This window comes from Motacilla alba, chromosome 2 (genome assembly GCF_015832195.1).
Source record: "Motacilla alba alba isolate MOTALB_02 chromosome 2, Motacilla_alba_V1.0_pri, whole genome shotgun sequence".
Classification (NCBI taxonomy): domain Eukaryota; kingdom Metazoa; phylum Chordata; class Aves; order Passeriformes; family Motacillidae; genus Motacilla; species Motacilla alba.
Window position 1 is genome coordinate 138,587,247 of NC_052017.1, and position 15,196 is coordinate 138,602,442.

The 15,196-nt window shown below is 39.7% G+C and overlaps 1 protein-coding gene across 1 annotated transcript; it reads right to left on the bottom strand.

The window, feature by feature from the left end:
• Positions 1-744: 744 nt before the first annotated feature.
• On the bottom strand, positions 745-14,643 carry DSCC1 (DNA replication and sister chromatid cohesion 1). Its single transcript, XM_038129265.1, has 9 exons — positions 14,182-14,643; positions 12,419-12,587; positions 9,861-9,995; positions 6,908-6,998; positions 5,806-5,944; positions 4,325-4,377; positions 3,053-3,207; positions 2,337-2,485; positions 745-1,542 (listed from the first exon to the last, which is right to left on the bottom strand). The coding sequence occupies exons 1-9, from the start codon at positions 14,391-14,393 to the stop codon at positions 1,434-1,436; spliced, it is 1,212 nt and encodes a 403-aa protein (XP_037985193.1). The 5' UTR covers positions 14,394-14,643; the 3' UTR covers positions 745-1,433.
• Positions 14,644-15,196: the final 553 nt, after the last annotated feature.

Consider the following 15,196-nt stretch of genomic DNA (forward strand, 5'->3'; position numbering starts at 1 on the left):
CCTTCTGTGATGCAATGGAAGGAATTTCCAAGGCTTTTCCATTCATATAACCATTGATATATAGGAGTGAAGCTTCTGGGGCTGCTGGGGGACCGGAGCTGTTGGAACCAGAAAGCAAACAGGGCAGTCCTTCTCAGCAGAGAACACACAGCTGGTCAAACACCACACCCCTGCAGCAGCAATGTGCAGCACAGGGCACTGACCTTGCAGCACTGGGCAACAATGAACAGAGCTCAGGAAGAAGCTTTTATTCAGCTTGTTATCTGTACCAATCTCCAAGTACACACACAGGGTGCATCCTAAGAGTTACATTTGATTTAGGAGGAGTTTCTCTCCCCACTCACTCTACTGGAGCTGGAATGCTGGCAGTTCCAAGGTATTTCCTACCTCACATCTGAGTCTGATGGTAAAAAATGCTTTTTGTATCAAATAACTAACAACTGTTAAGCTTAAAATATAAATCTGAAAACTATCTAATATTAAACTCTGGTTTACTGACATGCAAACAATCCTTTTTAATGATTACAAAATTACCATCTCAGGTACACCACTTCATGACAGTATCATAAAAACAATCTGTTTCATTACTCTACACAGAACAGTATTATCATTACATAACTGTAAGGTTTCAAGGCACAGTTTCTACATGCTGTCATTTGCCCTAACAAAGTTTTAAAAAAATAATTGCACTACAAAATTTTGTAGGTTCTTTTTAAAAAAGCACAAGTAGTCTTCTGTAAAACGTTAGTTTTACCTCAGCTACATTTTAATGACAGTTCATAGGAAATTTGTAACACAACATCCAACTACTCTCTCTTGTATTCACACTTCACTGCAATTAGGTTTTTTTTTGTAATATACATAAGGCCATTCTGCCAAGTATTAAAGTGTCAGGTGCTTGTGCTGATGGTGTTCATAGACATGACGTTAAAAAGAACCACTTTTCAAAATCAAGACTGATGTAGTCTCAGTGGGGATGATTTGTTCATGAGCTTGATGAGCTCTATGCTATTCAAAATGTGAACATTGCATTGAAACTTTAATCTTTAAGAATGGCCACTAATAGGCAGAAGACTAAAATTTCCATTTTGCTGTTCAATTCAATTGATTGAATTATTATCAAGAAGGTTTTAAATTTTCATTTCAGACTTACAGATAAACAGATTATGTGTATTCAAGTAGCAGAAGTTGGCAAAGGAAGGTTGGCAAAGAATGTTGGCAAAGGAAGGTGAGCTGAATATCATTGCTTAGAGGCCACAAGTGTCCTCACACTCTCCTTTAGCTGAGCAGAGAACACAACATATTCAAGTAGACTAGCTTAAACTCAAGTACACTGTATAATGATGGTTGGCCACTCTTTTCCCCAGAAGGCAGCAGCAAATAACATTCACTGTTACTACATTCGGTATCCTCAGTTCTTCAAACAATACTTGTTATGAGATGGGTCTTCTAGAATTATAAACTTTAACACCATTCAGCATTGAGGAGCGAGCATATTTTGTCAGAAGAGCACCAACGGTCTGCTTCTCTGCACACAAGTCTCTAGAGAGGAAATAAAGCACAGGGCATTGGCATTAAGAGATGCTCTCACACAAAATGAATCTGTAAAATATTTGTAACTACAGCAATAAACTGGATTTGGATGTTAGGAAAAAACCCCAGAACTACTGTAACTGTCACATAATGCTTTAAATTACCTAAAGTTTAGAACTTACCTTGACATTTACACACTAGGCAAAACTACATGACTACTACATGAGAAAAAAGAATTTTGGGTTTTAGGTGGAGTTTTATTATTACTGTTCTCTAACAAAGTTTTCAATCTAGCTAAACAGCTAGCTCTAACTATTCAGTTATATTACAGTAAATTTAGATCCACTCATAAAGGGTTGATGCAGTTACTTCTGGGTTAGCATCAACATCTGCTCACATATATCACAGCTGGACATTCCAGATAATGCAGTAGTGTACATCTTAACTACTAAAGGAACAAAGGATGCAGTACAGGAAGCACTATTCTTTATAGTTCTAGTGTTGTAAATATAGAGACTCGTTGTAAATGTCAGCAAGTTTAGCTTTTGAATTGTCTGCCTTAATCAAATGAGAGTTATCACTCATTTAAACCCAGTATGGTCAGCTTTTTACACACATTTAAATCCAAAAAAGAGAGTTACAGATCCCAGAGGTGGGTATTCTATTCATATAGAATCCATTTAATTTAAAATTCGAAGTGTAGTAGTATCACTGAGGCAGTAATAGCTCATCAGAAGCCAGCTATACAAAAAGGGAAGAATACAGTACTAATTATGTTTTAATAAAAATAAATACATCCTCACTGTATATAAGGGGTAATATCCACTTCCGTCCACTTTTCCCGTATGCCAAATAAGCTGTTGAATCTTTCCTGATTGTCTTCAGGTAAGTCTTCTACTTTCAGCAGGAAGATGGTCTCTGGTCTTGAACTTTTATCCACAAGAGCCAAGCCCTGCAGAACAGCATCAGAAAGGAAATGTAAAGTACTGACAAAACAATTAAACTTCCTTCTTTCTGACAACATTCCATACAAGTTGCTCTTTGCAGATCCAAAGTCTTCCAGAATTGCACTACCAGAGGCAAAGTGAAGAAGTATCATAAAGGCACTGTTTTACAGGCAGTATTTATAATTTGCTTTATGACAAGAAGGAAGGGAGAATCCATTGGGTTCCAACTTCTCTCTGCCTCCTTTGAGCAAAAGGATTCCAGAGTGTTTGCTACTCTGCTGGCTGTCACTACCATCTGTTCAACAACAGCTTCAGCTTCTGTTCCAGTCACATCTACAGGTAGTAACTGTACAGCTGCAATCTTTCTTCAAACAGTGAAATGTGCATGAGTTAGAGAAACCTGAATTACCATGATTCCAGACTACTGGTGCTCACAGAGGATATCATAAAGCATACTTGAACTCAAAAGCTGACAGAAACAACACAATACCCAACAATGGATAAAATCTATATATGAGACAAGTCAGTTACAGCCTATTGACAAAATAATCCATACTTCTTTATGTGTTTACCTGAAGCTGATCAAGCCTTGTTGTCATACCCTCAGGGACACTCTGTTGCCAGACTTCTTCAAACTCTGATAGATTGAATTTAACTGCATTTTGCAAAAGCATTTGTGCTATAGCTCTGCATATTTTATCTTCATGCATTTCAAAGAAAACCTCCCCTGCCGAGAAGCAAAAACAAGGTTGAGTTCTTGCCTTTTGATAAAAGAACAGCCTTGTATTTCCATTCTGTTCTGTAGTCTTCTATACACCAAGCATCCTCTTTTTTCTTTCCCTTGGGAAGCAATTTGACTTGCTATTAATTTGGATAAATTATGGTATCTTCTCATTCTCAGGAACAAATTATGCAGAATACACCAGCACTGTCCCAACTACAGTATTAATTTGTATCAATAAATGTGTTTGCCCTCCATGTTTTCCCCTTTCAGTGCACCATTTCTCCTACAGCTCTCATTCCTATTTCTGAATGGCTTGTAAACAAAACTTTCACTTCTTTACTCACCCTTATGAGATTACGAAGAAATGAGATTTCTTCGTAATTTCTCTCACACTGACTTGGCTGAAATTTTCTGAACTAAATCAGGTATAAACACGTCCTTCTATTGTTTCAGCCACCTGTCTGTAATTAAGACTTGTTCCTAGTGCAAACTGCCTGAATATATTAAGACAAGAGTCTGTTGTCACTCCAATGACTTTCTTACATCCTTTAAGGTTGAGTGCAACTCCTACTTCAGCCAAAGGTGAGATGAAAGCCACTGTGGGGAAGAATTCAGACTGAATTAGGGCAGTGCAGTATTGTATCTGTGTGTGAGATGGACAGTGGAAATCTAATCACTACAACCAGCAGATCTTGTGGTGCAGTGCCAAGAGATCACAGGCAGATGCATACTTCAGGCAAGCTGAAAACATGCCACTGACTACTCATAACAGCACAATTAATTACTTAAATATCTGAGATCTTCTAGGGTATCTAAAGAGAGATGTCATCTAAATTTTACTAGTGAGCTCCCTTTAGTCACAAAATTATGGCTTGTACACACCTAATAAATCAGTTCCAGTACCTCTGTTCACAACTGTCTTGTACAGTTTAATAGCCTTTTTTTCCTATGAAACTTCCTTTAACAATTGCACTGATTTTTAGCCCAGTTTGCTCCCTCCTCCCTCCCTCCTTAGCACTGTAGTAATTTGTTTGAGCCATTCTTTACAAAACCTACATTTCCTCATTAATAACTCTTTCTTTTATGCAAAGTTAAACCATGTTAGCTCTCCCAAACTTACCATCATCGAGATATTTCCTGCCATAGCTTAAAAGAATGTGTTCTATCATCTCTCTGGAAAAAAAAATCAGAAAACATATTCTAATACTGTTTACTAGGACACTACTGAAACAGTTACCGAGAAGATTAAGAAACAGGTATGGAGAAAAAAATAAACTGAAGAGAATAGATGATGAGACACATTTTTGAGGGTGAAATGAAGAAGCTGGTAAAAAAATAGAAGAGAGGAGGATCTCCCTCAAAGGTCTCTTCCACTTTCTAGTTATAACTAGCAAAGACTAAGATGTGTAAGGGAAATAAGGAATAGACTCTTGCAATATCACTTTTTTCCAATGAGAAAGAATTGTATCAGCAACAGTGTGGCCAGCAGGACCAGGGCAGGGATTGTCCCCCTGTACCTGGCATTGGTGAGGCCACATCTCGAGTGCTGTGTCCAGTTCTGGGCCCCTCACGAAAAAAAGGACACTGAGGGACTGGAGTGTGTCCAGGGAAGGGCAACAGAGCTGGGGAAGGGTCTGGAGCACAAGTCTGATGAGGAGCAGCTGAGGGAGCTGGGGGTGTTCAGCCTGGAGAAAAGGAGGCTCAGGGGAGACCTTGTCACTCTCTCAACTCCCTGAAAGGAGGCTGCAGCCAGGTGGGGGTTGGTCTTTTCCCTGAGGTAACAAGTGACAGGATCAGGGGAAATGGCCTGACATATTTAGATTGGATATAAGAAAAATTTCTTCATGGAAAAAGCATTGTCAAGCACTGGAACAGGCTGCCCAGGAAAGTGGTGGAGTCACCACCTCTGGAGGTGTTAAAAAGATGTGTAGATGTGGCACTTAGGGACATGGTTCGGTACCGGACTTGGCAGTGGTAGGGTAATGGTCGGACTCAATGATCCTAATGTTTTTTACCAGTCTGAATGATCCAATGATGCAAGTCAAACATCTGGCAATTAATTATCCCCTACTGAATAACAGTAGGGCACTTCTCTGAAGCCCTGTCATAAAATTATAGCCTAACTGCAGATATCTTTTTGAGCTAAAATGCAATTAAATGGAAAATGCTACATATTGTAAACTTAAGAACTTCTTTGAAAGTTAATTTTGAATTACACCAGAAAACATAATCCCCTCTCAGCTAGTATGCAACAGGTAAATCAAACATTTTTGGCTAGCTATAGCTTCAGAACAGCTATTTCAAGATGCTCAGCAATTTACAACTTAAGCACATACTGCTTCCATCATTTACAACTCAGCAGTAATGTTTCTACCGTGGAACAATGGAAATACTACCAATAAACACTAAAATCAGTTCACTAACCTGTCTTAAAATTCCCTTGAGTATTTTTGGAAACAAGGAAAATATATCATTTACATCACAATAACTAGAATCCAGATTTGCAAGACTATCATTTTAATAGACAGTTAACAAGTACTGGAATTACTCATAGTTAATAACAAATGTAGGCAACTTTAAGTACTGAAAATAATTGTTTACCTGGGCTCTAGAGATCCAAGTTCTTCAAGGCAGGCACACAGAGGAACCTTACTCAAAGGCCAGGACTCGGAGTCTATTAGCTGAGTCACATGATTCAAGAGTTTCATCTCATAGTCAAAGTCTAGAATTCTCCAATATCCTGCCAAACAGAGCACCACAAAACACTGTTAGAAGGAAAACATTACCACCTTAATTCTATTGCCACTAAGATACATTACTGGAGTCTGGACATCCAGGTCACACCTTTACAATATGCAGCAGCATTGTGTTTTTTTCAGGATTAAAAGCTGAGAAAATGAACTAAATAGTAAGAGCAAATGTAAAGCAGAATGAAACTCAATTATCTCAACTGTTTGTAATTCTTTAGTAATTCTTTAACTGCCACAGATACAAAGACACTAAAAATATCACTCCAAGATGAATCAGATGTGGAAGAACTAATGGTTAGTTCAGGAACAGAACTGCATGAACAGGACTGGCTGCACTGGCCCTGCAAAGCAACAGCTCAGGTCCAAAGAAGTTCACAAAAATCCAGAAATGACTCCAGGACTGCCATTACCTTGTGTCCCAGTGAGGGTTTGGGCATGACCAAGTAAAGGATGAATAGGACCTGTCCCAAGGTGAGGCACTTGCTCAAGCCTTTCCTCACATGGCAGGAAGACACTGAGATAAATCAAGGCCAGGAGGAAGAAAGGACTATGAAAAGGATGGGGTTACCTATGAAAAGGATGGGGTTACCTAAGAATCAGCTATTTTTGCCTCTAGAACTACAGAAAGCAGTACCCACTCATTCATGAAGAGGGTGACCCGCTAAAAGTATTCATGCTGTGGGTGGGATACTCGGATGCCAGTGCTTGTAGCAGTAAAGAAGAAGTTATCCTGGAAGGAGAGAGACTGGCAGTGCCTGCTCAGCTTCATCCTTCTGATCACTCACAGCAGCAGAGGACATGGATCTATGGAAACAAGTCTTAGAACTTTGAAGTAACTTACAACCTTGAAAGACGAGGATACGGAATAGGCCTTAGAAAAAGGAAACATATATTTGGGGGAAAATAGGAGGGTTATTTGCTCATAGGTAATAATATTCTTTAGATACAAATACCTTCGATTTTGCAGGCATCTATAACCTGCAATTGGTGGAGTATTTCTTCTTCACTTGCTTGAATCAGACTTAACAAATCTTCTGTTGTATACTGCAACAAGAGAAAAAAAAGAAGGAAATAGAAGAGGTTATTCTTACTCCTTCCTTGCTTCAGAGACCATACTGAATGCATTATAAGCTGTAATGAATGAAAGACTTAGGATAGATGTTTTTTTCCCCCAGACTGAATTTTCTAAGGCTTGCCACACTCTCTGAAACTCTTCTTGTAACTCAAAACATTTTCTCCAAGGGTTATTCAATATAAAAGACAGTCTAACTACAGGAAACTCTGTACTAGGCACAAGTAAAATACATATATTCCCAGAAGGTCAAACTAGCACAAGCAGACCTTATAAGTGAAGTATCCCAGCAAGAATAAGAAGTGAATGTGTTCTGGCTTTTCTGTAATCACAAATTTAATCTGTGAGTTTCAAAGAAAAGGCAAAGCAAAAATCACTTATCACTTTTGGACACAAGTCGGAACCTGCACTTAGAACCTCCACTGAGGAAAAGCTCCTCCACCATCACCTCAACAGTTAAATGTTGTGTTTTGGTGTCTGCTAATCAGTTGGCACACACACAGCACAGACCCAGCCAGAACAAAAATACCTCCCTGCAGAACACTTATGTGGTGAGATGGCAAGGTGCTGTGGTGATGGGTTTATGAAGGTGTGGGTGGATCAGAAGTTATCATGAGGAGTGAAGTAAATGGAAGAAATACCAGACTTCAATGCACTGGAAATAGGACACCAATTCCTTTATTCACAGTAGAGCCTTTTAAATCCAAACTAATACTTAAGTTATGTTGATTATAGCTCAAGATTATTTCCTATCAGAAAGAAAAACATTGGACTAAGTATTGGATTGAGATCTATCAGACTATGAGAACACAAATGGAACATACCAACACTAAGTTTGGAGCATCCACATGTTAAAAAGACATTTAATAAATACAGAAAGGCCTCTACCTCCTGCTCTGCTATTCCTATTATGAGGCCAAGTTCTCATCAGTATGTCAATGAGGGATGACCCTGTTATACAGTACTTAAAAAAACATTGCTAGCAATTGATAGCAAAAATATCCCCAAATCAGTATGTGGGTTTAAAGTTTATTGCTGCCATTCAAAAGCCTTACACAGAAGTTCTTGGGATATGTTTCTGCTTTGAGGCCAGCCCAGCAATCCCAACAGCTTTTTTGAATACATCACTGCTCTCAGCTCTGATGCTTTTATCAGCTGCATTGCCCTTGCAAACATAAAATGGAATGGGTTGACTTGCACCACGTTCCCACCAGCAACTTCCACATAATGTATTTAATATGTTTCTTATCCTTTTTCTTATCAGATGCCTGTGATCATCTGAGTATGCCCTGTCATTTCACAGAAAAATTCAGTACTAGCCTATATATTTATAAGCTTTCCTCTAGTTTGCTAAATCAAAACCTGTTGCATAGTGATGCAACAGGTTCCCTACAGAGCCATAGATCTTTATGGCTCTTCTGCTAGGGTTCTCTGTGTATGATACAGTCCTGAAAATCATGAGACTCAGCTTACAGTAAACAACCAAAAGAGTAATTTGTTTTCAAACAGATTAAAGGTGGCTGAATAATTTCCAGCACATGATAAATGTTAAGTGTAAGCAAACAAAACAGTGGAAATCATTACTACACATACACTGTCTGGGATTTCAGTGAAAATTAGTCCCACAGGAAAGAGTTTTTCCCTGGAGAGCTTCCAGATTAATTTAGGAGTTCCACCAGAGACACGATTAAGACTTGTCTACACTTATCAGATATATCTAGCTGTTGTTATCCAGTAAGCTCATAGAGGAAAGGCATTCTCCTTCAAAAATAAATGGTGATCAATCCTCAAACAGGTCATTAATGTTTGGGAGACAGTGAAATCTTTTAAATAATACTCAATATTATGAATAAATACTATTTCATATGACTTTTTCATCTTGCTAGCCTTTGACAATGCTTATAATTTTCAGACAATTTAAGCCCTTTAAACTTTGCCATTCCTTATTTTGCTGCATGTCCTTCTATGCCTAGATCAGCACAGGTAGGCAATTCTGGGGGCAAGATTCTGTAACTAATCAGAAATCAGCCTGTTAGTCATCCAAGAAGAAAGAGGCATCATGTCTCTCCAGAGAAAAGTAACATCTGTGTTTTTACATCCAAACACATGCAGGTGGTTTGGTGGTGTCAGCTTCAATCAAGCCTCAGCATAAAATACTTGGGAGCAACTAATTTTTGGTCTTAAAGTCAAAAGGAAAACCAACCAAGCTAACAAAATCCCAGGACTTTTATCAGCCTTTTAGCTGAGATCATATGCCACACAGTCCAGGTCTCCCTGTTACTCTCTAGGTCCCAAACTGAATTTTCTGGAAACACCCTAACACAGCAGGACAGGATTTCATTTGTGTTTTCCTTTCTTTTAGTGTGTCTTATTCCATGCCTTATATAATCCTGTTACTCTCTTCAAATCCCTTCTTCTCCTTGTCATCACAAATTACTGATTGGCAAACAATCTGCACGTGGGTGTACTCTGACCTCACACATGGCAGACACAAAGAAGGAAAGGCTGCATTGTACCTTAGTAGTCATGTAATTCTCAAGGAATTTAGAAAAGATTCTGAAGGTTGTGCTCCAAGAAACTTCCCATAGGAAAAGGGACATCCCCAGTCTCCTTCCATGTCCTTCATTTTCTTCTTTTAACTAATAAAAAGGTTTCTTACCTGTACCTACTGGAAGTGCCAACAACAATCAACTTGTTTAAAATAGAAGGGTTAAAAAATCAACTCGAAGCAATGTGAATCATGTGAGGAAAGGGATTTTTTTACTTAAGGACGTTTCTTCACTTTAATTTGCTCATTACCAATTACAAGAAAGCAATTTGCACAGCTGATTTACCTTTGAAAATGTCGAAGTCTGATCTTTCTGACTATCAGGTCCTTCATATGGATCTTCCATTAAAAGCTTCCTCAGTTTCTTCAGTTTTGGTCGACATCTCCTTAATTCCCAATAGTTCTTGGAGAAACCAGCAATCTACAAGAGAAACCAGCAAGTCTTTAAGCATTTTAATGTAGCATCTGGATTCAAAGCTGCTTACCAAAAATTATCAGCATGCGGTGTTAATCTGGCACTGAAAACAAGTAACTATTAATAAGGTAATTGCTTTAAAGATAAAACAATCATTGCAATGTTTTTAATTTAAAAAATTGCAACAGACAATGAAGAATAAAAATCCACTGTTGATTGATAAAAAAAAGTTTGTAATGCATAAGACAAAGGTAACAACTCAAACTGCAACTCAGCATGCAAATGACAGGAAAGCATCACGGGATATATTTCCGCACAATTCCCCACAAAACTGCTTTCTATCTTAACAATAAATTGTGTTAATGCCATAAAACCCCTCCTGTATTAACCTGAGCCTATTTTCCCCATTTCTTCCCGAGCTTGGGATCTACTTCATGCTCTTTTTAATGAATCATCATAGTCCTAAGCTCAAGCAAAGCAGACACAACAAGGACAGAAAGGTACACTTGCACACAACTGACAAGACATCTCTGTTCCTCACCCTGAGTCAACACACAAATGAAGAGTGTGCAACAGGAGGTTTGGCTGCTCTTGATTCAGCAACACCAACCTACCAAAGCTTTACTTTCAGAGTAATCCTGAGGTGTTTCACAGGGTACAGCTTTGAATTACCGCAAGATTCTTTGAAGAGGCCAGACTATTGGAGGCCTTTCAGCACCATTTCTACTATTTACCACACTGACAGAAATAGGGACAGAATCGCAGAGGCAGAACAGGCTCCAGCTTAGTGACTCCTGACCCAATCACTAGTCCCATGTTAAAACAGCTTCCACGAAAAAGCCTCTAAGCAGTGCTTTAAAATACCCTAAGCGCTTTACTGGAGTACTTGGGGTATTTTAGAAGTTCTCCATTTAAAAAAAAAACAAAAACAACAACTATAACTTTAAAAATAATATTAATTATTAAAATAATATTCCATTTAAATCAACTATAAGCAAAACCACCTATATATAGAAGAAATTGTATAAAAATTTTAATACAAAGAAATCTCCCAGTTTTAATCTATTACATAGCTGGCTTGGCAAAAAATTCAGCTTAACACCAACTTCCTGATAAACTTCCAAGCATTATGTCAATTAGCATTTACTTAAGTACTAGGCTTTTTTCCTGCCAAATTGTTTTCTGATCATTTTGGTAGTAAGAAGATACTCTGCACAGAAAAGGAAAGAAATAATTCTAATTAATATTCTAAAGCTCATAACCTGAGATAAGCTATGAGAGGTGAATAAAACAGCAGATGCTTTGGCTGTATCAGCTGTGCAAGTGATACAAAGATCAGCGCCAAGACTGCAAATGAAGGGCAGTGAAGCCCCAAAGTACTGAGCATACATAGTATCTTTTGCTATGTTTCACAATTTGCAGTGTTAATGAACCATCTTATATTTTGATATAATTTTGAGAGCTCTTAGAAATAAAACTTTTCAAATAGTTCCTACGCAAATCACATTTCTGTGATGTGTAACTTCACAGGAATAGCAAAATTATTAAATGTAGCAAAAAAAATTATTAAATAGAAAAAAAGTATATGGAAGAATATTACTTTCTCATTAATCTACTTCAGCTTGAATTAACTTTTTACATTAGTTGATAAGACCTCATGGAAAAACTGATGTTGAAGCAGGATTATTCCTCAGTGATGCCATTATGTCCATTATAGAAAGTAATTAACTAATAATATTTGCCTAGGTATTTTTAATAGAATTTTATTAACTTTAGGAGGGCAGAGAACAAGGAATTCTTAAACTGAGAACTCTAAAATAATTCACTTTGACAAATATTTTGATACACTAATTGAAAGAGCCACCTTTGAATACATCTCTATATTTAAAAAAATAGTATTCAAATGGTAAAATCTCTCTTTTGGAGAAAGCACTCTTAAAAACCAACCTGTAAATAGCTTACTTTAAAAATAGTTGCTAACACTGAAAAATTATATTTTCTTTGAAAGCTTTTAATACCCACCACAAATAATTACTATGCAATGAAAATAAACCCCAGTTTTAACTTCTCCGAAACAATAATAATCATACATTAGAGAGAAAGTTCAGCTGCCTGAAGAAAGGCTCTGAAGCCATTCTGGACACCCTAAGGCACAGCACGGCCCTGTATAAAAAGCACGTTTATAAAGACATCCTCCTGGAAGTGGTCAATACACAAAGAAGCTACAGGAGACTTGTGCTCTCTCCAGTGGGAGCCTGCAATGGTGGCTATGCAATACCACAGGGCATCGAAAATGGCATTAGAAGCCTGTGTTTAGGCAACTGAATCCCAGCTGGGGTTCACATATGCAGCTTGGACAAAGTACAAGAAATTACAGAGAATAAGAAAGCAGAAAATTAAAGCAAACAAATAAAGACTGAAAGACATACCTGTGAATGAATAATATTACAAGATGCCTGATCTGCATTCAGTTCCTCTGGAATTTTGCAACCAGGAACAAACAGCAGCATATTTGAGGTATCTGCTATTTTCATGTCATAAGTTTTATCTCTGCTGCACAACACTGCGTGTTCATCCTTTTCACCACGGATTACTAGGCTGGAAAAGAAAAACCCAACACAGAAATAATGATGTATTTTTACCTCTGTTTCAGGATGAACTCTTATTAAACTTGTCTGATATTTTCTCACATTCATACACTTGTAAAGAAATTACAAACTGCAGTTCTGTTTGGTAGCAGCAGTCACAGTTCACCAAAATATAAAGATGCAAATGTCAATTAATCTAATCGACTATGTTTTTCCCTCTCCTTTTAGTGTGGGAACTCAAAAGACAAGCATTCCAAGTTTTCATGCAGAACACAGCTGAATACTTATACACCAATTCTTTCAACTCCCTTAAAACATTGATGAAGTGATGCTTAATGCATGAACTAGTTCACTAATCTTAGAAATTAGATCACAAACTAGAGTTGTTCTTTAATGAGGACTGAAGCTGGCCCACTGTGAAACAAGAAAGTAAACCGAGATTGTGTTTATTGTGCAGAGCCCGTCAGATAATTAGTACCTATTTTCTTGCAAGTAATTCCAAGCAGGAATGAAAATCATCTTCTAGAACAATTCTGGACAAAGAAACAATGTAAAGCACCCTCTTCAGCTCACAGACTTGATGAAGTAAAGATTCTGCATGAGGACATGATAATACCAAAGCAGGAGCACGACAGGGGAACATTCAGTTCTTCCCAGGCTACATACACTAACCTAAGAGCTCACATTCAATTCAATTAAATGCTCCTCTTGTTTCCCAAAGCCTGCATGCATGAACAAAGCTCAGCTGTGCCCCAAGGGATCAACATGATTCAGGCCTCTAACAGATAATACTTCATCAGTATTGCATTACATAGGAATGGTCTTACTAACATGCATCTCAGAGAACCACCTTCTCTGGAGGGACTTCTCATTTTATATCACCACTTTAAAGATTTTCCTTATGTCACTGGCATTGCAGTAAAGGAACAAATTTAAAACAGTTTCAAAATCCTATGTAGAACTTGCTCTTGGTTCAGTTTGGTATCACATAACCATCCTACCTTATGCCCATGCTAACATGGCACATCCTTCCCTGCCAATTTGTAGGCAATTTGTATCTTGTAGGCACCCTTGCCATCCATCAGGCCTCTAATAGGAAAACCTCAAAGTCAGCAGGATTCTTTTAGACACATAATCTCTTTCCTAAACCTGTGTTTCTGAGCACAGAATATCCCGGGTTGGACGAGACCCACAAGGATCACTGAGTCCAGCTCCTGGGCTGGCACAGGACTGCCCAAAGGATCACACCATGCGCCCGAGAGCGCCGTGCAATTGCTTCTTGAACTGCGGCAGCCTTGGAGCTGTGACCACTTTTTGGGGAGCCTATTCCAGCATCTTCTGAGTTTTGTTTAGAAATCTCCACAGCAGGAAGTTTTCCACCAAAAAAAAAAAAAAAAAAAGCAAACCAAAAAATAACCTAAAAAACCACACAGAGAGAGAAGGGAAAAAAAAAAAAAAAAAAAAAAAAAAAAAAAAAAAGAACCAAAACCAAGAAGGTTTAAGGGATTTAAGGGGCAGTTACGCACACCGCCATCACGAGAACACAAGCGCGGACACAGCCCCGCGTCCGGGCCATCCCCGCGCCCCAAGCGCGCCCGCCGTACCTGCGCCCCGCCTCCAGCTCGGCGCACAGCCCCGGCTCCAGCTGCAGCAGGCAGCACTCGCCGCCGCCGGCCTGCGGGCCGAAGCTGAGGCACTGCACGGCCGGCAGCAGCTCCGCCGGGTTCAGCTTGGCCGTCTGCAGCGTGGCGTCCACCTCGGCGCGGCTCCGCACGGCGGCCCCGGCCCGCTCCGAACTCCGCGCCACGGCCGCCATGGCCCGCCCAGGCAGGGCCGCGCCAACGGGAGCGGGCGGCGGCGGCGCGCGCAGCCTGCGTTGGTTCCGCGTTTGACGGACGGACGGACGGACGGACGGACGGCGGGGCGGGCGGGAACGGCTCAGGGTGGTAGCGAGCGGAATCGCTTCCCTCTGCTCCTCCGCCGGGTCTGATCTGGGACAAACCTCCCGATTTCTGTCTGGCTGCACAGGAGAAGGGGGTGTGCTGCAGTAAAATCTCTCGTTATGCCAAAACTGCGATAAAAAGATACAAAATGCGCAGAACTAAGTAAAATGGCAAAATATTGCAAAAACAGGCCCAATATGTAAGTCACTGCCCAGCTCTGAGGCAACATAAAGTCATAGACGTGTTTAGGATGGAAAAGTCCATCATAAAGTCCAACCCTTTATCCAGCACTGGCAAGTCCAGCACTAAACCACGTCCCTGAGTGCCACAGCTACATGTCTTTAAAACACCTCCAGGGATGGTGACTCCACCACTTCCCTGGGCAGCCTGTTCCAGTGCCTGACCACCTTTCTGTGAAGATATTTTTCCCACTATCCAATCTAAACCTCTGCAGGTGCAACCTGAGCCCACTTCCTCTCATCCTGTTACTTCTTAGCTGAGAGAATTCCTGCCTGGCTGCAGCATCCTTTCAGGGAACGGTGGTGAGCAATAAGGTATTGACCAAACCTCCTTTTTTCGGGCTAAACACCCCCAGCTCCTTCAGCTGCTCCTCACCTGAGCTGCGCTCCAGACCCTTCCCCAGCTCTGTTGCCCTTCCCTGGACACACTCCAGCCT